Below are 24,940 nucleotides of genomic sequence, written 5' to 3' on the forward strand. Positions count from 1 at the left end.
GCTCTAAATGCTAACATGTGGTAATGCTGCTCTAAATGCTGTGGTAACATGAGCTGCTCTAAATGCTAACATGTGGTAACATGAGCTGCTCTAAATGCTAACATGTGGTAACATGAGCTGCTCTAAATGCTAACATGTGGTAATGCTGCTCTAAATGCTAACATGTGGTAACATGAGCTGCTCTAAATGCTAACATGTGGTAACATGAGCTGCTCTAAATGCTAACATGTGGTAACATGAGCTGCTCTAAATGCTAACATGTGGTAACATGAGCTGCTCTAAATGCTAACATGTGGTAACATGAGCTGCTCTAAATGCTAACATGTGGTAACATGAGCTGCTCTAAATGCTAACATGTGCTAACCTTAGAGTATATATGAATAGAGACGACACCGGATTCCTCCTCCCATCCACTTGCATTAAGTTGCTCAAAAGCACATGAGGCGATTTCACTCCTAGGAACAAGTGCATTCTGGGATGGATTGCCCCAATAACATGAACGCGCTGGTCGTTGACTATCATTGTGCCGTTTGTGCGTGTTCACGCATGAAACATTCGTTCACGTGTCATGGCCCCAAACACATGAACGTTGCGCAATGATAGTCAACGGACCAGCGCTGGCTCGAGCTGCAATACAAATACAAATTTGGCCACTATGTCCATTTGGCCTCAGGGTTTCCTCCGGGTGCCGTCTCTATTCATATATACTCTAAGGTGCTAACATGCACAGGTGGTCTTAATTACTGACTTGCTTGTTTCTCCAGTAACAGCACCAAGGACATGCACAGGTGGTCTTAATTACTGACTTGCTTGTTTCTCCAGTAACAGCACCAAGGACATGCAGGTGGTCGTGGGGGGAGTGGACATCGGGAGCATAGAAGAGTCAGACCAGGTCATCTCCGTGAAGAGAGACTTTGTTTTTCTGGGTTACAGGAAACTAGGCAACATTAGTGTTGCTACTAATGACATTGGTGAGGCCATTAATTCACTGTATGTCTTCTTTTACAGACGGGCTGATTTCTTACCTTAACCCATTCAGGCCTGACGTCGAAATTTAAAAAAAAAAGTTTTCTAAATCATGACAATTTTCGGAAAGATTTGAGGCACATTTTAACGATTTTTCTTTTTTTTTCAATAGCTAAATTATAACATAATATATATGTAATTAATCACCAAAAGGGGTTCCCGCTCAAAATGGGTTAATCTGGTGTTATCTCTGTATGTCTGTCTGTCTGTACGTCTGTCTGTCTGTCTGTCTGTCTGTCTGTCTGTCTGTCTGTCTGTACGTCTGTCTGTACGTCTGTCTGTCTGTACGTCTGTCTGTCTGTACAGTACGTGTGTACCAGTGTTGATTTCATCGACTTAAACTAAGACGAAAAATGTTCGTCGACTACATTTTTCCACTGACAAAAACTATTGGAAACTAAATTAAAACTAAGCTATGATGACTAAAACAGACTAAATATACTGACAATTTCGTCAACAAATAAAAACTAGACTAAAATGTTAGGAAGGGACTAGTGGACAAGAGATCCAGGGCTCCATTTTCGTCAGCACTAAAGCCCTTATTCCTAAACTTCGTTGCCTTTTTTTAACTATTTTGAAAAACATTTTTGAATAGTTAAAATGGCCAGTCTACAAGCTTGTCAATGTACAGTAGATTGACTAGTTGAACTATTCAAAAATGTTTTTCAAAATAGTAGAAAAAGGCAAAGAAGTTTAGGGATAAGGGGTTTAGCGGTGACGAAAATGGAGCCCCCAGTATAAGTCATTTTACATTTGGTTGCATGCTGAAAATAGCCGATCTACCAGCTCACAACGCGTCATGGCTTGTAGATCGGCTATTTTCAAGGCATCAAGGCCCGACAAAATACATTTTAGTCGACTAAATCGACCGTAGATTTAGTCAACTAAACCAACACTAATTCACTAAGTGAAAACTAATTTTCTGCCAAAAACAACACTGGTGTGTACGGACGGCTGTAAGGCACGTAACTCCAGAACCGCTCCGCCCCACACGCGGGGGGGCAGTGTTCCACACCCCCACAGGGAGGCAGTGTTCCACACCCCCACAGGGGGGCAGTGTTCCACACCCCCACAGGGAGGCAGTGTTCCACACCCCCACAGGGAGTGTTCCACACCCCCACAGGGAGGCAGTGTTCCACACCCCCACAGGGGGGCAGTGTTCCACACCCCCACAGGGAGTGTTCCACACCCCCACAGGGAGGCAGTGTTCCACACCCCCACAGGGGGGCGGTGTTCCACACCCCCACAGGGGGGCAGTGCCCGGTGTCGTTCCACACCCCCACAGGGGGGCAGTGTTCCACACCCCCACAGGGGGGCAGTGTTCCACACCCCCACAGGGAGGCAGTGTTCCACACCCCCACAGGGGGGCAGTGTTCCACACCCCCACAGGGAGGCAGTGTTCCACACCCCCACAGGGGGGCAGTGCCCGGTGTCGTTCCACACCCCCACAGGGGGGCAGTGTTCCACACCCCCACAGGGGGGCAGTGTTCCACACCCCCACAGGGGGGCAGTGTTCCACACCCCCACAGGGGGGGCAGTGTTCCACATCCACACCCCCACAGGGGGGCAGTGTTCCACACCCCCACAGGGGGGCAGTGTTCCACACCCCCACAGGGGGGCAGTGTTCCACAACCCCACAGGGGGGCAGTGTTCCACACCCCCACAGGGAGTGCAGTGTTCCACACCCCCACAGGGGGGCAGTGTTCCACACCCCCACAGGGGGGGCAGTGTTCCACACCCCCACAGGGGGGCAGTGTTCCACACCCCCACAGGGGGGCAGTGTTCCACACCCCCACAGGGGGGGCAGTGTTCCACACCCCCACAGGGGGGCAGTGTTCCACACCCCCACAGGGGGGCAGTGTTCCACACCCCCACAGGGAGGGCAGTGCCCGGTGTCGAGTCGGCTGGCCTGTTCTGACATCACAACAACACTCCATATTTGGGCAACCCTGACACAGAACTCTGACACGGGAATTTCCCCGGCCGGACGTAGCGCGTGGAAGGGACACGTTATTCCGACGTAGCGCGTGGAAGGGACACGTTATTCCGACCAGTTCCTTTCCCCTCCATCAGGCGCCCCGGCTAGCCAGGGGGAGGCAGTTTTAGAGAGATCAGGGGTTCTTACTGGTGTCTAGATAACAAGTGGTACAGGTGATGTTATCTAGAGAACACGGGTTCTCAACCTTTTGGGCTGAGGACCCCCGGAAATGCTTTAGCCATGTCTCACGACATTTAAAGTCAATTCCTTCTGTCTATCAGATTATACTAAGGTCCCCTGAACCCCGGGTTCCAACTGGAAACCTTGCGTTTACGATCCAGTCACTCTACCCCTGAGCCACCGCCGTGTTATTATTTACTGTTCTATTCTGTTTCCTGTGTCTCAGCATTACTCCAGCTGGAATTCACCGATGACCCGTTCTGTGCCAAGGAAACCAGCTATGTTAAATATGCCTGTCTGCCAAACCAGCTCTTCCCCGATGGAAAGGAGTGTGTGGTCGCTGGATGGGGCAAAACTAAAGATGGTACGTATCCAACCACTGACTACCACTAATCACACCTTAAACTATAGATGGTACGTATCCAACCACTGACTACCAATAATCACACCTTAAACTATAGATGGTACGTATCCAACCACTCACTACCACTAATCACACCTTAAACTATAGATGGTACGTATCCAACCACTGACTACCACTAATCACACCTTAAACTATAGATGGTACGTATCCAACCACTCACTACCACTAATCACACCTTAAACTATAGATGGTACGTATCCAACCACTCACTACCACTAATCACACCTTAAACTATAGATGGTACGTATCCAACCACTGACTACCACTAATCACACCTTAAACTATAGATGGTACGTATCCAACCACTGACTACCACTAATCACACCTTAAACTATAGATGGTACGTATCCAACCACTAATCACACCTTAAACTATAGATGGTACGTATCCAACCACTGACTACCACTAATCACACCTTAAACTATAGATGGTACGTATCCAACCACTGACTACCACTAATCACACCTTAAACTATAGATGGTACGTATCCAACCACTCACTACCACTAATCACACCTTAAACTATAGATGGTACGTATCCAACCACTGACTACCACTAATCACACCTTAAACTATAGATGGTACGTATCCAACCACTGACTACCACTAATCACACCTTAAACTATAGATGGTACGTATCCAACCACTCACTACCACTAATCACACCTTAAACTATAGATGGTACGTATCCAACCACTAATCACACCTTAAACTATAGATGGTACGTATCCAACCACTGACTACCACTAATCACACCTTAAACTATAGATGGTACGTATCCAACCACTCACTACCACTAATCACACCTTAAACTATAGATGGTACGTATCCAACCACTAATCACACCTTAAACTATAGATGGTACGTATCCAACCACTGACTACCACTAATCACACCTTAAACTATAGATGGTACGTATCCAACCACTCACTACCACTAATCACACCTTAAACTATAGATGGTACGTATCCAACCACTAATCACACCTTAAACTATAGATGGTACGTATCCAACCACTCACTACCACTAATCACACCTTAAACTATAGATGGTACGTATCCAACCACTCACTACCACTAATCACACCTTAAACTATAGATGGTACGTATCCAACCACTAATCACACCTTAAACTAAAGATGGTACGTATCCAACCACTAATCACACCTTAAACTAAAGATGGTACGTATCCAACCACTAATCACACCTTAAACTATAGATGGTACGTATCCAACCACTGACTACCACTAATCACACCTTAAACTATAGATGGTACGTATCCAACCACTCACTACCACTAATCACACCTTAAACTAAAGATGGTACGTATCCAACCACTAATCACACCTTAAACTAAAGATGGTACGTATCCAACCACTAATCACACCTTAAACTATAGATGGTACGTATCCAACCACTAATCACACCTTAAACTATAGATGGTACGTATCCAACCACTGACTACCACTAATCACACCTTAAACTATAGATGGTACGTATCCAACCACTAATCACACCTTAAACTATAGATGGTACGTATCCAACCACTGACTACCAATAATCACACCTTAAACTATAGATGGTACGTATCCAACCACTGACTACCACTAATCACACCTTAAACTATAGATGGTACGTATCCAACCACTCACTACCACTAATCACACCTTAAACTATAGATGGTACGTATCCAACCACTCACTACCACTAATCACACCTTAAACTATAGATGGTACGTATCCAACCACTGACTACCACTAATCACACCTTAAACTATAGATGGTACGTATCCAACCACTGACTACCACTAATCACACCTTAAACTATAGATGGTACGTATCCAACCACTAATCACACCTTAAACTATAGATGGTACGTATCCAACCACTGACTACCACTAATCACACCTTAAACTATAGATGGTACGTATCCAACCACTCACTACCACTAATCACACCTTAAACTATAGATGGTACGTATCCAACCACTAATCACACCTTAAACTATAGATGGTACGTATCCAACCACTAATCACACCTTAAACTATAGATGGTACGTATCCAACCACTGACTACCACTAATCACACCTTAAACTATAGATGGTACGTATCCAACCACTCACTACCACTAATCACACCTTAAACTATAGATGGTACGTATCCAACCACTGACTACCACTAATCACACCTTAAACTATAGATGGTACGTATCCAACCACTAATCACACCTTAAACTATAGATGGTACGTATCCAACCACTAATCACACCTTAAACTATAGATGGTACGTATCCAACCACTGACTACCACTAATCACACCTTAAACTATAGATGGTACGTATCCAACCACTCACTACCACTAATCACACCTTAAACTATAGATGGTACGTATCCAACCACTGACTACCACTAATCACACCTTAAACTATAGATGGTACGTATCCAACCACTAATCACACCTTAAGGCGAGACACCCCAGGTGAATAGGGAAAAAAAGTTAAATAATAGCTATCACAATAAAACTTCTCCAGTTGATTACTTATATTAAAACTAAGATTTTTTGTATTACAAGTTTTCTGAAATTATATGTTTAAATATGCAAATTAGGCATTATATGCGCTAATTTGCATACATTTCGGGACGATAAATCTGAAGATCGGATAAAGCCAGGTTCAAAATTATCATTTCATTTTGTTGACACATTAGAGACAAAGAAAATTACACATGGGATTTTTGATATCTCTAATTATCACTCCACAAATCAGAAAATAGTGTCAACAGGCATAAAAAACCCAATTTTCGGCATTTTTTTGGTATAAAATGTGATGTAAATCAGGCTGTGAATGATATATCAACAAATCCATGTGTAAATGTCTGCGGAATATAGTTAGGAATAAGACTGGAAAGTTTGGTGTATGTGAGTTCAACTGAAGTGGAGATTCTTTGTCCCAAGTATGAGGAAAACTCATTTTGAGAAAACGGCCTTTAAAGATTTGTATTGTAAAATTCCAAAACGTTTTATTTGAAGCCACTATTTTGAGACAAAATATCTCATCCAAACCTTGGCAACAACATATAATGGCATATATCATTGGAAAGGTCTGGACCTCAAGCTGACTGTGGTCTGATCCAAATATGGTCACTTCCTTTGTACCAACAACCAATCATGAAAATAGAGATGGTGGCTTTTCACCCCGAAAAACGAGCTGTCATTGGCTAAAATAAACTATCCAACTAAACATCTAAATCTGTATTTTTAATGTGTATTTTGCTTTAGTTTGAAAGAAAACATGTTTAGGAAGCAAAATAGCAAAAAAAAAAAAAAAAGAAAAATCATGATTTCACCTGGGGTGTCTCACCTTAAACTATAGATGGTACGTATCCAACCACTAATCACACCTTAAACTATAGATGGTACGTATCCAACCACTAATCACACCTTAAACTATAGATGGTACGTATCCAACCACTAATCACACCTTAAACTATAGATGGTACGTATCCAACCACTGACTACCACTAATCACACCTTAAACTATAGATGGTACGTATCCAACCACTCACTACCACTAATCACACCTTAAACTATAGATGGTACGTATCCAACCACTAATCACACCTTAAACTATAGATGGTACGTATCCAACCACTGACTACCACTAATCACACCTTAAACTATAGATGGTACGTATCCAACCACTCACTACCACTAATCACACCTTAAACTATAGATGGTACGTATCCAACCACTAATCACACCTTAAACTATAGATGGTACGTATCCAACCACTAATCACACCTTAAACTATAGATGGTACGTATCCAACCACTGACTACCACTAATCACACCTTAAACTATAGATGGTACGTATCCAACCACTAATCACACCTTAAACTATAGATGGTACGTATCCAACCACTCACTACCACTAATCACACCTTAAACTAAAGATGGTACGTATCCAACCACTGACTACCAATAATCACACCTTAAACTATAGATGGTACGTATCCAACCACTGACTACCACTAATCACACCTTAAACTATAGATGGTACGTATCCAACCACTCACTACCACTAATCACACCTTAAACTATAGATGGTACGTATCCAACCACTGACTACCACTAATCACACCTTAAACTATAGATGGTACGTATCCAACCACTCACTACCACTAATCACACCTTAAACTATAGATGGTACGTATCCAACCACTAATCACACCTTAAACTATAGATGGTACGTATCCAACCACTGACTACCACTAATCACACCTTAAACTATAGATGGTACGTATCCAACCACTCACTACCACTAATCACACCTTAAACTAAAGATGGTACGTATCCAACCACTGACTACCAATAATCACACCTTAAACTATAGATGGTACGTATCCAACCACTGACTACCACTAATCACACCTTAAACTATAGATGGTACGTATCCAACCACTGACTACCACTAATCACACCTTAAACTATAGATGGTACGTATCCAACCACTGACTACCACTAATCACACCTTAAACTATAGATGGTACGTATCCAACCACTCACTACCACTAATCACACCTTAAACTATAGATGGTACGTATCCAACCACTGACTACCACTAATCACACCTTAAACTATAGATGGTACGTATCCAACCACTCACTACCACTAATCACACCTTAAACTATAGATGGTACGTATCCAACCACTAATCACACCTTAAACTATAGATGGTACGTATCCAACCACTGACTACCACTAATCACACCTTAAACTATAGATGGTACGTATCCAACCACTCACTACCACTAATCACACCTTAAACTAAAGATGGTACGTATCCAACCACTGACTACCAATAATCACACCTTAAACTATAGATGGTACGTATCCAACCACTGACTACCACTAATCACACCTTAAACTATAGATGGTACGTATCCAACCACTGACTACCACTAATCACACCTTAAACTATAGATGGTACGTATCCAACCACTCACTACCACTAATCACACCTTAAACTATAGATGGTACGTATCCAACCACTGACTACCACTAATCACACCTTAAACTATAGATGGTACGTATCCAACCACTGACTACCACTAATCACACCTTAAACTATAGATGGTACGTATCCAACCACTCACTACCACTAATCACACCTTAAACTATAGATGGTACGTATCCAACCACTCACTACCACTAATCACACCTTAAACTATAGATGGTACGTATCCAACCACTAATCACACCTTAAACTATAGATGGTACGTATCCAACCACTAATCACACCTTAAACTATAGATGGTACGTATCCAACCACTGACTACCACTAATCACACCTTAAACTATAGATGGTACGTATCCAACCACTCACTACCACTAATCACACCTTAAACTATAGATGGTACGTATCCAACCACTGACTACCACTAATCACACCTTAAACTATAGATGGTACGTATCCAACCACTAATCACACCTTAAACTATAGATGGTACATATCCAACCACTAATCACACCTTAAACTATAGATGGTACGTATCCAACCACTGACTACCACTAATCACACCTTAAACTATAGATGGTACGTATCCAACCACTCACTACCACTAATCACACCTTAAACTATAGATGGTACGTATCCAACCACTGACTACCACTAATCACACCTTAAACTATAGATGGTACGTATCCAACCACTAATCACACCTTAAACTATAGATGGTACGTATCCAACCACTAATCACACCTTAAACTATAGATGGTACGTATCCAACCACTAATCACACCTTAAACTATAGATGGTACGTATCCAACCACTAATCACACCTTAAACTATAGATGGTACGTATCCAACCACTGACTACCACTAATCACACCTTAAACTATAGATGGTACGTATCCAACCACTCACTACCACTAATCACACCTTAAACTATAGATGGTACGTATCCAACCACTGACTACCACTAATCACACCTTAAACTATAGATGGTACGTATCCAACCACTCACTACCACTAATCACACCTTAAACTATAGATGGTACGTATCCAACCACTAATCACACCTTAAACTATAGATTGTACGTATCCAACCACTAATCACACCTTAAACTATAGATGGTACGTATCCAACCACTGACTACCACTAATCACACCTTAAACTATAGATGGTACGTATCCAACCACTAATCACACCTTAAACTATAGATGGTACGTATCCAACCACTCACTACCACTAATCACACCTTAAACTAAAGATGGTACGTATCCAACCACTGACTACCAATAATCACACCTTAAACTATAGATGGTACGTATCCAACCACTGACTACCACTAATCACACCTTAAACTATAGATGGTACGTATCCAACCACTCACTACCACTAATCACACCTTAAACTATAGATGGTACGTATCCAACCACTGACTACCACTAATCACACCTTAAACTATAGATGGTACGTATCCAACCACTCACTACCACTAATCACACCTTAAACTATAGATGGTACGTATCCAACCACTAATCACACCTTAAACTATAGATGGTACGTATCCAACCACTGACTACCACTAATCACACCTTAAACTATAGATGGTACGTATCCAACCACTCACTACCACTAATCACACCTTAAACTAAAGATGGTACGTATCCAACCACTGACTACCAATAATCACACCTTAAACTATAGATGGTACGTATCCAACCACTGACTACCACTAATCACACCTTAAACTATAGATGGTACGTATCCAACCACTGACTACCACTAATCACACCTTAAACTATAGATGGTACGTATCCAACCACTGACTACCACTAATCACACCTTAAACTATAGATGGTACGTATCCAACCACTCACTACCACTAATCACACCTTAAACTATAGATGGTACGTATCCAACCACTGACTACCACTAATCACACCTTAAACTATAGATGGTACGTATCCAACCACTCACTACCACTAATCACACCTTAAACTATAGATGGTACGTATCCAACCACTAATCACACCTTAAACTATAGATGGTACGTATCCAACCACTGACTACCACTAATCACACCTTAAACTATAGATGGTACGTATCCAACCACTCACTACCACTAATCACACCTTAAACTAAAGATGGTACGTATCCAACCACTGACTACCAATAATCACACCTTAAACTATAGATGGTACGTATCCAACCACTGACTACCACTAATCACACCTTAAACTATAGATGGTACGTATCCAACCACTGACTACCACTAATCACACCTTAAACTATAGATGGTACGTATCCAACCACTCACTACCACTAATCACACCTTAAACTATAGATGGTACGTATCCAACCACTGACTACCACTAATCACACCTTAAACTATAGATGGTACGTATCCAACCACTGACTACCACTAATCACACCTTAAACTATAGATGGTACGTATCCAACCACTCACTACCACTAATCACACCTTAAACTATAGATGGTACGTATCCAACCACTAATCACACCTTAAACTATAGATGGTACGTATCCAACCACTGACTACCACTAATCACACCTTAAACTATAGATGGTACGTATCCAACCACTAATCACACCTTAAACTATAGATGGTACGTATCCAACCACTAATCACACCTTAAACTATAGATGGTACGTATCCAACCACTAATCACACCTTAAACTATAGATGGTACGTATCCAACCACTGACTACCACTAATCACACCTTAAACTATAGATGGTACGTATCCAACCACTCACTACCACTAATCACACCTTAAACTATAGATGGTACGTATCCAACCACTGACTACCAATAATCACACCTTAAACTATAGATGGTACGTATCCAACCACTCACTACCACTAATCACACCTTAAACTATAGATGGTACGTATCCAACCACTAATCACACCTTAAACTATAGATGGTACGTATCCAACCACTCACTACCACTAATCACACCTTAAACTATAGATGGTACGTATCCAACCACTCACTACCACTAATCACACCTTAAACTATAGATGGTACGTATCCAACCACTAATCACACCTTAAACTAAAGATGGTACGTATCCAACCACTAATCACACCTTAAACTAAAGATGGTACGTATCCAACCACTAATCACACCTTAAACTATAGATGGTACGTATCCAACCACTGACTACCACTAATCACACCTTAAACTATAGATGGTACGTATCCAACCACTGACTACCACTAATCACACCTTAAACTATAGATGGTACGTATCCAACCACTCACTACCACTAATCACACCTTAAACTAAAGATGGTACGTATCCAACCACTAATCACACCTTAAACTAAAGATGGTACGTATCCAACCACTAATCACACCTTAAACTATAGATGGTACGTATCCAACCACTAATCACACCTTAAACTATAGATGGTACGTATCCAACCACTGACTACCAATAATCACACCTTAAACTATAGATGGTACGTATCCAACCACTAATCACACCTTAAACTATAGATGGTACGTATCCAACCACTGACTACCAATAATCACACCTTAAACTATAGATGGTACGTATCCAACCACTGACTACCACTAATCACACCTTAAACTATAGATGGTACGTATCCAACCACTCACTACCACTAATCACACCTTAAACTTTAGATGGTACGTATCCAACCACTGACTACCACTAATCACACCTTAAACTATAGATGGTACGTATCCAACCACTCACTACCACTAATCACACCTTAAACTATAGATGGTACGTATCCAACCACTCACTACCACTAATCACACCTTAAACTATAGATGGTACGTATCCAACCACTGACTACCACTAATCACACCTTAAACTATAGATGGTACGTATCCAACCACTAATCACACCTTAAACTATAGATGGTACGTATCCAACCACTGACTACCACTAATCACACCTTAAACTATAGATGGTACGTATCCAACCACTCACTACCACTAATCACACCTTAAACTATAGATGGTACGTATCCAACCACTCACTACCACTAATCACACCTTAAACTAAAGATGGTACGTATCCAACCACTGACTACCAATAATCACACCTTAAACTATAGATGGTACGTATCCAACCACTGACTACCACTAATCACACCTTAAACTATAGATGGTACGTATCCAACCACTCACTACCACTAATCACACCTTAAACTATAGATGGTACGTATCCAACCACTGACTACCACTAATCACACCTTAAACTATAGATGGTACGTATCCAACCACTCACTACCACTAATCACACCTTAAACTATAGATGGTACGTATCCAACCACTGACTACCACTAATCACACCTTAAACTATAGATGGTACGTATCCAACCACTCACTACCACTAATCACACCTTAAACTATAGATGGTACGTATCCAACCACTCACTACCACTAATCACACCTTAAACTATAGATGGTACGTATCCAACCACTAATCACACCTTAAACTATAGATGGTACGTATCCAACCACTCACTACCACTAATCACACCTTAAACTATAGATGGTACGTATCCAACCACTCACTACCACTAATCACACCTTAAACTATAGATGGTACGTATCCAACCACTAATCACACCTTAAACTAAAGATGGTACGTATCCAACCACTAATCACACCTTAAACTAAAGATGGTACGTATCCAACCACTAATCACACCTTAAACTATAGATGGTACGTATCCAACCACTGACTACCACTAATCACACCTTAAACTATAGATGGTACGTATCCAACCACTCACTACCACTAATCACACCTTAAACTAAAGATGGTACGTATCCAACCACTAATCACACCTTAAACTAAAGATGGTACGTATCCAACCACTAATCACACCTTAAACTATAGATGGTACGTATCCAACCACTAATCACACCTTAAACTATAGATGGTACGTATCCAACCACTGACTACCACTAATCACACCTTAAACTATAGATGGTACGTATCCAACCACTAATCACACCTTAAACTATAGATGGTACGTATCCAACCACTGACTACCAATAATCACACCTTAAACTATAGATGGTACGTATCCAACCACTGACTACCACTAATCACACCTTAAACTATAGATGGTACGTATCCAACCACTCACTACCACTAATCACACCTTAAACTATAGATGGTACGTATCCAACCACTCACTACCACTAATCACACCTTAAACTATAGATGGTACGTATCCAACCACTGACTACCACTAATCACACCTTAAACTATAGATGGTACGTATCCAACCACTGACTACCACTAATCACACCTTAAACTATAGATGGTACGTATCCAACCACTAATCACACCTTAAACTATAGATGGTACGTATCCAACCACTGACTACCACTAATCACACCTTAAACTATAGATGGTACGTATCCAACCACTCACTACCACTAATCACACCTTAAACTATAGATGGTACGTATCCAACCACTAATCACACCTTAAACTATAGATGGTACGTATCCAACCACTAATCACACCTTAAACTATAGATGGTACGTATCCAACCACTGACTACCACTAATCACACCTTAAACTATAGATGGTACGTATCCAACCACTCACTACCACTAATCACACCTTAAACTATAGATGGTACGTATCCAACCACTGACTACCACTAATCACACCTTAAACTATAGATGGTACGTATCCAACCACTAATCACACCTTAAACTATAGATGGTACATATCCAACCACTAATCACACCTTAAACTATAGATGGTACGTATCCAACCACTGACTACCACTAATCACACCTTAAACTATAGATGGTACGTATCCAACCACTCACTACCACTAATCACACCTTAAACTATAGATGGTACGTATCCAACCACTGACTACCACTAATCACACCTTAAACTATAGATGGTACGTATCCAACCACTCACTACCACTAATCACACCTTAAACTATAGATGGTACGTATCCAACCACTAATCACACCTTAAACTATAGATGGTACGTATCCAACCACTAATCACACCTTAAACTATAGATGGTACGTATCCAACCACTAATCACACCTTAAACTATAGATGGTACGTATCCAACCACTAATCACACCTTAAACTATAGATGGTACGTATCCAACCACTGACTACCACTAATCACACCTTAAACTATAGATGGTACGTATCCAACCACTCACTACCACTAATCACACCTTAAACTATAGATGGTACGTATCCAACCACTGACTACCACTAATCACACCTTAAACTATAGATGGTACGTATCCAACCACTCACTACCACTAATCACACCTTAAACTATAGATGGTACGTATCCAACCACTAATCACACCTTAAACTATAGATGGTACGTATCCAACCACTAATCACACCTTAAACTATAGATGGTACGTATCCAACCACTGACTACCACTAATCACACCTTAAACTATAGATGGTACGTATCCAACCACTAATCACACCTTAAACTATAGATGGTACGTATCCAACCACTCACTACCACTAATCACACCTTAAACTAAAGATGGTACGTATCCAACCACTGACTACCAATAATCACACCTTAAACTATAGATGGTACGTATCCAACCACTGACTACCACTAATCACACCTTAAACTATAGATGGTACGTATCCAACCACTCACTACCACTAATCACACCTTAAACTATAGATGGTACGTATCCAACCACTGACTACCACTAATCACACCTTAAACTATAGATGGTACGTATCCAACCACTCACTACCACTAATCACACCTTAAACTATAGATGGTACGTATCCAACCACTAATCACACCTTAAACTATAGATGGTACGTATCCAACCACTGACTACCACTAATCACACCTTAAACTATAGATGGTACGTATCCAACCACTCACTACCACTAATCACACCTTAAACTAAAGATGGTACGTATCCAACCACTGACTACCAATAATCACACCTTAAACTATAGATGGTACGTATCCAACCACTGACTACCACTAATCACACCTTAAACTATAGATGGTACGTATCCAACCACTGACTACCACTAATCACACCTTAAACTATAGATGGTACGTATCCAACCACTGACTACCACTAATCACACCTTAAACTATAGATGGTACGTATCCAACCACTCACTACCACTAATCACACCTTAAACTATAGATGGTACGTATCCAACCACTGACTACCACTAATCACACCTTAAACTATAGATGGTACGTATCCAACCACTCACTACCACTAATCACACCTTAAACTATAGATGGTACGTATCCAACCACTAATCACACCTTAAACTATAGATGGTACGTATCCAACCACTGACTACCACTAATCACACCTTAAACTATAGATGGTACGTATCCAACCACTCACTACCACTAATCACACCTTAAACTAAAGATGGTACGTATCCAAACCACTGACTACCAATAATCACACCTTAAACTATAGATGGTACGTATCCAACCACTGACTACCACTAATCACACCTTAAACTATAGATGGTACGTATCCAACCACTGACTACCACTAATCACACCTTAAACTATAGATGGTACGTATCCAACCACTCACTACCACTAATCACACCTTAAACTATAGATGGTACGTATCCAACCACTGACTACCACTAATCACACCTTAAACTATAGATGGTACGTATCCAACCACTGACTACCACTAATCACACCTTAAACTATAGATGGTACGTATCCAACCACTCACTACCACTAATCACACCTTAAACTATAGATGGTACGTATCCAACCACTAATCACACCTTAAACTATAGATGGTACGTATCCAACCACTGACTACCACTAATCACACCTTAAACTATAGATGGTACGTATCCAACCACTAATCACACCTTAAACTATAGATGGTACGTATCCAACCACTAATCACACCTTAAACTATAGATGGTACGTATCCAACCACTAATCACACCTTAAACTATAGATGGTACGTATCCAACCACTGACTACCACTAATCACACCTTAAACTATAGATGGTACGTATCCAACCACTCACTACCACTAATCACACCTTAAACTATAGATGGTACGTATCCAACCACTGACTACCAATAATCACACCTTAAACTATAGATGGTACGTATCCAACCACTCACTACCACTAATCACACCTTAAACTATAGATGGTACGTATCCAACCACTAATCACACCTTAAACTATAGATGGTACGTATCCAACCACTCACTACCACTAATCACACCTTAAACTATAGATGGTACGTATCCAACCACTCACTACCACTAATCACACCTTAAACTATAGATGGTACGTATCCAACCACTAATCACACCTTAAACTAAAGATGGTACGTATCCAACCACTAATCACACCTTAAACTAAAGATGGTACGTATCCAACCACTAATCACACCTTAAACTATAGATGGTACGTATCCAACCACTGACTACCACTAATCACACCTTAAACTATAGATGGTACGTATCCAACCACTGACTACCACTAATCACACCTTAAACTATAGATGGTACGTATCCAACCACTCACTACCACTAATCACACCTTAAACTAAAGATGGTACGTATCCAACCACTAATCACACCTTAAACTAAAGATGGTACGTATCCAACCACTAATCACACCTTAAACTATAGATGGTACGTATCCAACCACTAATCACACCTTAAACTATAGATGGTACGTATCCAACCACTGACTACCAATAATCACACCTTAAACTATAGATGGTACGTATCCAACCACTAATCACACCTTAAACTATAGATGGTACGTATCCAACCACTGACTACCAATAATCACACCTTAAACTATAGATGGTACGTATCCAACCACTGACTACCACTAATCACACCTTAAACTATAGATGGTACGTATCCAACCACTCACTACCACTAATCACACCTTAAACTATAGATGGTACGTATCCAACCACTGACTACCACTAATCACACCTTAAACTATAGATGGTACGTATCCAACCACTCACTACCACTAATCACACCTTAAACTATAGATGGTACGTATCCAACCACTCACTACCACTAATCACACCTTAAACTATAGATGGTACGTATCCAACCACTGACTACCACTAATCACACCTTAAACTATAGATGGTACGTATCCAACCACTAATCACACCTTAAACTATAGATGGTACGTATCCAACCACTGACTACCACTAATCACACCTTAAACTATAGATGGTACGTATCCAACCACTCACTACCACTAATCACACCTTAAACTATAGATGGTACGTATCCAACCACTCACTACCACTAATCACACCTTAAACTAAAGATGGTACGTATCCAACCACTGACTACCAATAATCACACCTTAAACTATAGATGGTACGTATCCAACCACTGACTACCACTAATCACACCTTAAACTATAGATGGTACGTATCCAACCACTCACTACCACTAATCACACCTTAAACTATAGATGGTACGTATCCAACCACTGACTACCACTAATCACACCTTAAACTATAGATGGTACGTATCCAACCACTCACTACCACTAATCACACCTTAAACTATAGATGGTACGTATCCAACCACTGACTACCACTAATCACACCTTAAACTATAGATGGTACGTATCCAACCACTAATCACACCTTAAACTATAGATGGTACGTATCCAACCACTAATCACACCTTAAACTATAGATGGTACGTATCCAACCACTAATCACACCTTAAACTATAGATGGTACGTATCCAACCACTAATCACACCTTAAACTATAGATGGTACGTATCCAACCACTAATCACACCTTAAACTATAGATGGTACGTATCCAACCACTAATCACACCTTAAACTATAGATGGTACGTATCCAACCACTAATCACACCTTAAACTATAGATGGTACGTATCCAACCACTGACTACCACTAATCACACCTTAAACTATAGATGGTACGTATCCAACCACTCACTACCACTAATCACACCTTAAACTATAGATGGTACGTATCCAACCACTCACTACCACTAATCACACCTTAAACTATAGATGGTACGTATCCAACCACTCACTACCACTAATCACACCTTAAACTATAGATGGTACGTATCCAACCACTGACTACCAATAATCACACCTTAAACTATAGATGGTACGTATCCAACCACTCACTACCACTAATCACACCTTAAACTATAGATGGTACGTATCCAACCACTAATCACACCTTAAACTATAGATGGTACGTATCCAACCACTCACTACCACTAATCACACCTTAAACTATAGATGGTACGTATCCAACCACTCACTACCACTAATCACACCTTAAACTATAGATGGTACGTATCCAACCACTCACTACCACTAATCACACCTTAAACTATAGATGGTACGTATCCAACCACTAATCACACCTTAAACTAAAGATGGTACGTATCCAACCACTAATCACACCTTAAACTAAAGATGGTACGTATCCAACCACTAATCACACCTTAAACTATAGATGGTACGTATCCAACCACTGACTACCACTAATCACACCTTAAACTATAGATGGTACGTATCCAACCACTCACTACCACTAATCACACCTTAAACTAAAGATGGTACGTATCCAACCACTAATCACACCTTAAACTAAAGATGGTACGTATCCAACCACTAATCACACCTTAAACTATAGATGGTACGTATCCAACCACTAATCACACCTTAAACTATAGATGGTACGTATCCAACCACTGACTACCAATAATCACACCTTAAACTATAGATGGTACGTATCCAACCACTAATCACACCTTAAACTATAGATGGTACGTATCCAACCACTGACTACCACTAATCACACCTTAAACTATAGATGGTACGTATCCAACCACTGACTACCACTAATCACATCTTAAACTATAGATGGTACGTATCCAACCACTCACTACCACTAATCACACCTTAAACTATAGATGGTACGTATCCAACCACTAATCACACCTTAAACTATAGATGGTACGTATCCAACCACTCACTACCACTAATCACACCTTAAACTATAGATGGTACGTATCCAACCACTCACTACCACTAATCACACCTTAAACTATAGATGGTACGTATCCAACCACTCACTACCACTAATCACACCTTAAACTATAGATGGTACGTATCCAACCACTGACTACCACTAATCACACCTTAAACTATAGATGGTACGTATCCAACCACTCACTACCACTAATCACACCTTAAACTATAGATGGTACGTATCCAACCACTGACTACCACTAATCACACCTTAAACTATAGATGGTACGTATCCAACCACTGACTACCACTAATCACACCTTAAACTATAGATGGTACGTATCCAACCACTAATCACACCTTAAACTATAGATGGTACGTATCCAACCACTAATCACACCTTAAAGGCTTAAACTATAGATGGTACGTATCCAACCACTCACTACCACTAATCACACCTTAAACTATAGATGGTACGTATCCAACCACTCACTACCACTAATCACACCTTAAACTATAGATGGTACGTATCCAACCACTAATCACACCTTAAACTATAGATGGTACGTATCCAACCACTGACTACCAATAATCACACCTTAAACTATAGATGGTACGTATCCAACCACTGACTACCACTAATCACACCTTAAACTATAGATGGTACGTATCCAACCACTCACTACCACTAATCACACCTTAAACTATAGATGGTACGTATCCAACCACTAATCACACCTTAAACTATAGATGGTACGTATCCAACCACTGACTACCACTAATCACACCTTAAACTATAGATGGTACGTATCCAACCACTGACTACCACTAATCACACCTTAAACTATAGATGGTACGTATCCAACCACTAATCACACCTTAAACTATAGATGGTACGTATCCAACCACTAATCACACCTTAAACTATAGATGGTACGTATCCAACCACTAATCACACCTTAAACTATAGATGGTACGTATCCAACCACTCACTACCACTAATCACACCTTAAACTATAGATGGTACGTATCCAACCACTGACTACCACTAATCACACCTTAAACTATAGATGGTACGTATCCAACCACTGACTACCACTAATCACACCTTAAACTAAAGATGGTACGTATCCAACCACTAATCACACCTTAAACTAAATATGGTACGTATCCAACCACTAATCACATCTTAAATAAAAGCTGCACTAGTCTATCTATATAAGGTATAATTTCCCATGTTACATGTATCGTATAATGTAGCAGTTACTGTATAATGATGCAGTTTGTCTCTTAATAGAGTTCTTTATTCTATTATTCCACTGTGTTCTTCAATGTTCAGCAGTGTTAAACATTATCCTTCAATGTTCAAATGGCTTCCAGCAGTGTTAAACATTACCAAGGAAAGGTCATGATGAAGTGTCCAGTATCATGCATTTTGAGTTACTTTTGTACAACTGGAGGGTTTGGCCTAATGGTGGCGCTAGAGAAAAGACTGTGGGTAACTATGTTCCTCAGTATGAACTAAAGGACATGCAGCATATAGACCGATTCAGAAACGGGTCCCCTGGTCACAGCGAACGTATTTCCTGTAGGCAGAGACGACATATCTGCGGTGTAAACTCAGAGGTTTCTACTACATTGAATGGTAGAGTGACTGATGTTAGTCTGCTCAAACGTTACTCTTTTACCTGCTTTTTACTAACACTAACTTTACAAAGATGCCCAGAACATTGGGATGAACCTGTGTAGTTTATAGCTGCTTGCCTGTGACGAAGCTCACAGCGAAACGCATCGTGCTAATAAATAAGTTGATGCAGTAAGTTGTCCGTCTCTGTTCCCTGGAGTGTGCAGTCCTTTTTTGATGTCTATGCCTGCTAACTAGAGTTGCACCTCCCACGGTTTTATATATATATATATATATATATATATATATATATATATATATATATATATACACACCGCAGATATGTCGTCTCTGCCTACAGATATATATATATATACATTTATTTAATAAATGGCCTATTTGTGAGTGGCACCATAAAATTGCCGCCACTGCTATGCCCTGGCCCTATATGCTCCATATAACAATACATGGGAGGAAAAGCTGAAATTAGATGTCCTAGAGGACCTAGAAAGACTTTTAGCTGAGCTGTCTGTGTGTGTGTTCTTCTTCCTCAGCTGACAACCCACACAACATGTCACATGGCCAGCTTTCCATGATGTCTGACGAGCGTTGTGAGGAGTTCCATACAAACCTGGACGGCACCATGATCTGTGCAGGAGACAAGTTGGGAAAAGTTGGCTCCTGTAGTGTAAGTGTGCGTGGGTGCGTGAGTGTATTAGGTCACCTTCACACCATGATGTTATACTGCAACTTAAAATGAATCCTGTCGGCCATTTTTGGTTCTTTTTTAAAACCGTCTGGCACTGGCGCGCTAGCGGCCAACTATAGCACTGGCAATGATCCATTAAGGAAACAAAAAACACTGCAGTATACAGAATGTTTGGTCTGTGTGGTCTGTGCGTATGGAGCGCTGTCACTGTGTGTGGGGATCCCAGTGGGGACCTTCTTCAAATAGCCTATAGGCCTACTTCAAACTTCAACACATAGCTCAGCAGTATCATTTTAACACCATATATTTCACTGTGTAGTTTATGAATTGAACACATTGATAAAGTGCCTTGCTGCGGCTCCTTGCTACAGCGCAGCGTGAACGCAAACGCAGCAAATTGTATATTATGCAAGAATGATTCAAACTCCACCCCCCAATCGCATCGAGTGTACCGAAGTAGAGGTGAATTAGAGGTGTGAATGCGACCGAGTGCCGTAGTCGTGTCCACCTAAAGCGACGCACACACGCATACAGTATATATTATAGTTTACTGGTGTATAAATAGTAGTAGGAAACATTTTGTAAATCTTCTCAAGGAATGCCTTGAATTTAAAGGTGTAGTAGTCTATAATATAATGAAAGGATGCATTTAAAGGTGTAGTAGGCTATAATAGAATGAAAGGATGAATGTAAAGGTGTAGTAGGCTATAATAGAATGAAAGGATGAATTTAAAGGTGTAGTAGGCTATAATAGAATGAAAGGATGAATTTAAAGGTGTAGTAGGCTATAATAGAATGAAAGGATGAATGTAAAGGTGTAGTAGGCTATAATAGAATGAAAGGATGAATGTAAAGGTGTAGTAGGCTATAATAGAATGAAAGGATGAATTTAAAGGTGTAGTAGGCTATAATAGAATGAAAGGATGCATTTAAAGGTGTAGTAGGCTATAATAGAATGAAAGGATGAATTTAAAGGTGTAGTAGGCTATAATAGAATGAAAGGATGAATTTAAAGGTGTAGTAGGCTATAATAGAATGAAAGGATGAATTTAAAGGTGTAGTAGGCTATAATATAATGAAAGGATGAATTGAAAGGTGTAGTAGGCTATAATAGAATGAGAGGATGCATTTAAAGGTGTAGTAGGCTATAATAGAATACATCCTTACATCCTGTCTCTTAGGGGGATTCGGGCGGACCCCTGATGTGTAAGGACGGTGGGGTTTACTACATGGCGGGCTTGGTGAGCTGGGGGAGCGCCACATGCGGTGCTGCCGTACCCGGCGTCTACACCAACGTCTACCAATATGTTGCCTGGATTTCTGGTTGCGTCCATCACCACGGGAAACCATGCAAGACACAGAGTGTCTATGTGGATGACTATGACTATGGTTATAATTCATGATTTGGCTGATATTTCGCTAATTTTCTCTAACTAGTTGCCACGGTCTTTCCAGCCAGATATCTCATTTCCTCTCTCTCTATCCTGACCTGATTGGCTGAAAATGTGTCACTAATACCTGAAAATGTATTTTCTGTTTCTTAAAGAGCTGTAGAGCAATGGTTCTCAACCAGTGGTCTCAACCTTGAGGGGGTTCCAGGTGGTCCCCAACTAAATGATAGAGAGTTGGTAACCAAATGGACCCTTAGGCAATAGATCTTTAACTCTTGAGAGTGTAAAATGAAAACACGTGGACCCGTTTGGGTTCATTTGGATACACGCTCAAGAGTTAAAATATTGTTAAACATCTGCATTACTTAATTTACAAGAGGTCTACACAATTAGAGAATGTAGACAGTAGAAGAAGTGTTATTTGCCTGTTATCTCCTATGGTACCACATCAACACAGCATGGAATGGTGGACAAAATCTTATGATAACACAATATTGAGGCTAAATCTCATAAAATGGTGGTTCCGTGGCTCAAATGCCAAATAAATAATGGACCTTGCTATGAAAAGGGTTGAAAACCACTGCCCTATAGCAATGATTAGTTACTGTCACAATATAATGCTTTAACCTTTTAACTTTTTTTTTTTTTGTTTTAACCAAAGAATATCACACTACCCTTTAGGCCTATATACCTTGAAGTTGTCCCATAATGCATTGTGAAAAGGACAGTTTGTCCTTGGAACTGTTGGGTGAATGACGTAGGTATGGTCTTGAAGTGCCATGAGAAAACTGATTCAGCAATAATAAATAAATTGACTTGATTGACTGTTTGTTTTTTTCCTTCAGTAGCCTACTTCATGGAAGCACACGTCAACCTACTTGTTCCTCACCTGTCTAACTGATTTGATTGATTGATTATTTTTTCCCATATAGCAAATCTAGCTAAGAAAATCCATCTGAAAAGCCGCTTCCTCTACTGACATAGAGTATAGATCTATAGATCATGGGTCCACGGTATGAGAACAGAAAGAGGGTCATTCAAGCTACACACATTTTGATCTTGGAGATATTTTGCATGCATGCCCCAGACAGCCCTTCTATCACAGTCCGTGTTGGAAAAGATACTCAAAAACGGTAACATAATGTGACCGTTTCTAAGGCTAAGTCATTGAATTAGCTTCAAATTGACATATTGGTTGTTCAGTTTGACCCGCCAGTTTTGGAGATATGGCTTATAGAGTCTTGCAGAAAAGAACGAGTTTAGAAAACAGGCTTGATGGTTCACTTCTGTGGACTCTAACATTACACCTAGCTATGTGTAAGCATTCATTTCATATTTACATGTCTTCTGTGGACTCTAACATTACACCTAGCTATGTGTAAGCATTCATTTCATATTTACATGTCTTCTGTGGACTCTAACATTACACCTAGCTATGTGTAAGCATTCATTTCATATTTACATGTCGATTTCAGCTCTGACATTTATTTTGATTGATTGATTGAAATCTTTATTAACAGTTTGCAGAATTA

General features: G+C 40.4%; 1 protein-coding gene across 1 annotated transcript; it reads left to right on the forward strand.

Moving 5' to 3' along the window:
• The first annotated feature begins 835 nt into the window (after positions 1 to 835).
• Positions 836 to 24,228, forward strand: LOC308313181 (hyaluronan-binding protein 2-like). Its single transcript, XM_080760143.1, has 4 exons — positions 836 to 971; positions 3,411 to 3,548; positions 21,863 to 21,996; positions 23,199 to 24,228. The coding sequence occupies exons 1-4, from the start codon at positions 839 to 841 to the stop codon at positions 23,418 to 23,420; spliced, it is 627 nt and encodes a 208-aa protein (XP_080616269.1). The 5' UTR covers positions 836 to 838; the 3' UTR covers positions 23,421 to 24,228.
• Positions 24,229 to 24,940: the final 712 nt, after the last annotated feature.

Source organism: Protomyctophum bolini (assembly GCF_963924005.1).
Source record: "Protomyctophum bolini genome assembly, chromosome: 3".
In the NCBI taxonomy this organism is placed as follows: Eukaryota; Metazoa; Chordata; class Actinopteri; order Myctophiformes; family Myctophidae; genus Protomyctophum; species Protomyctophum bolini.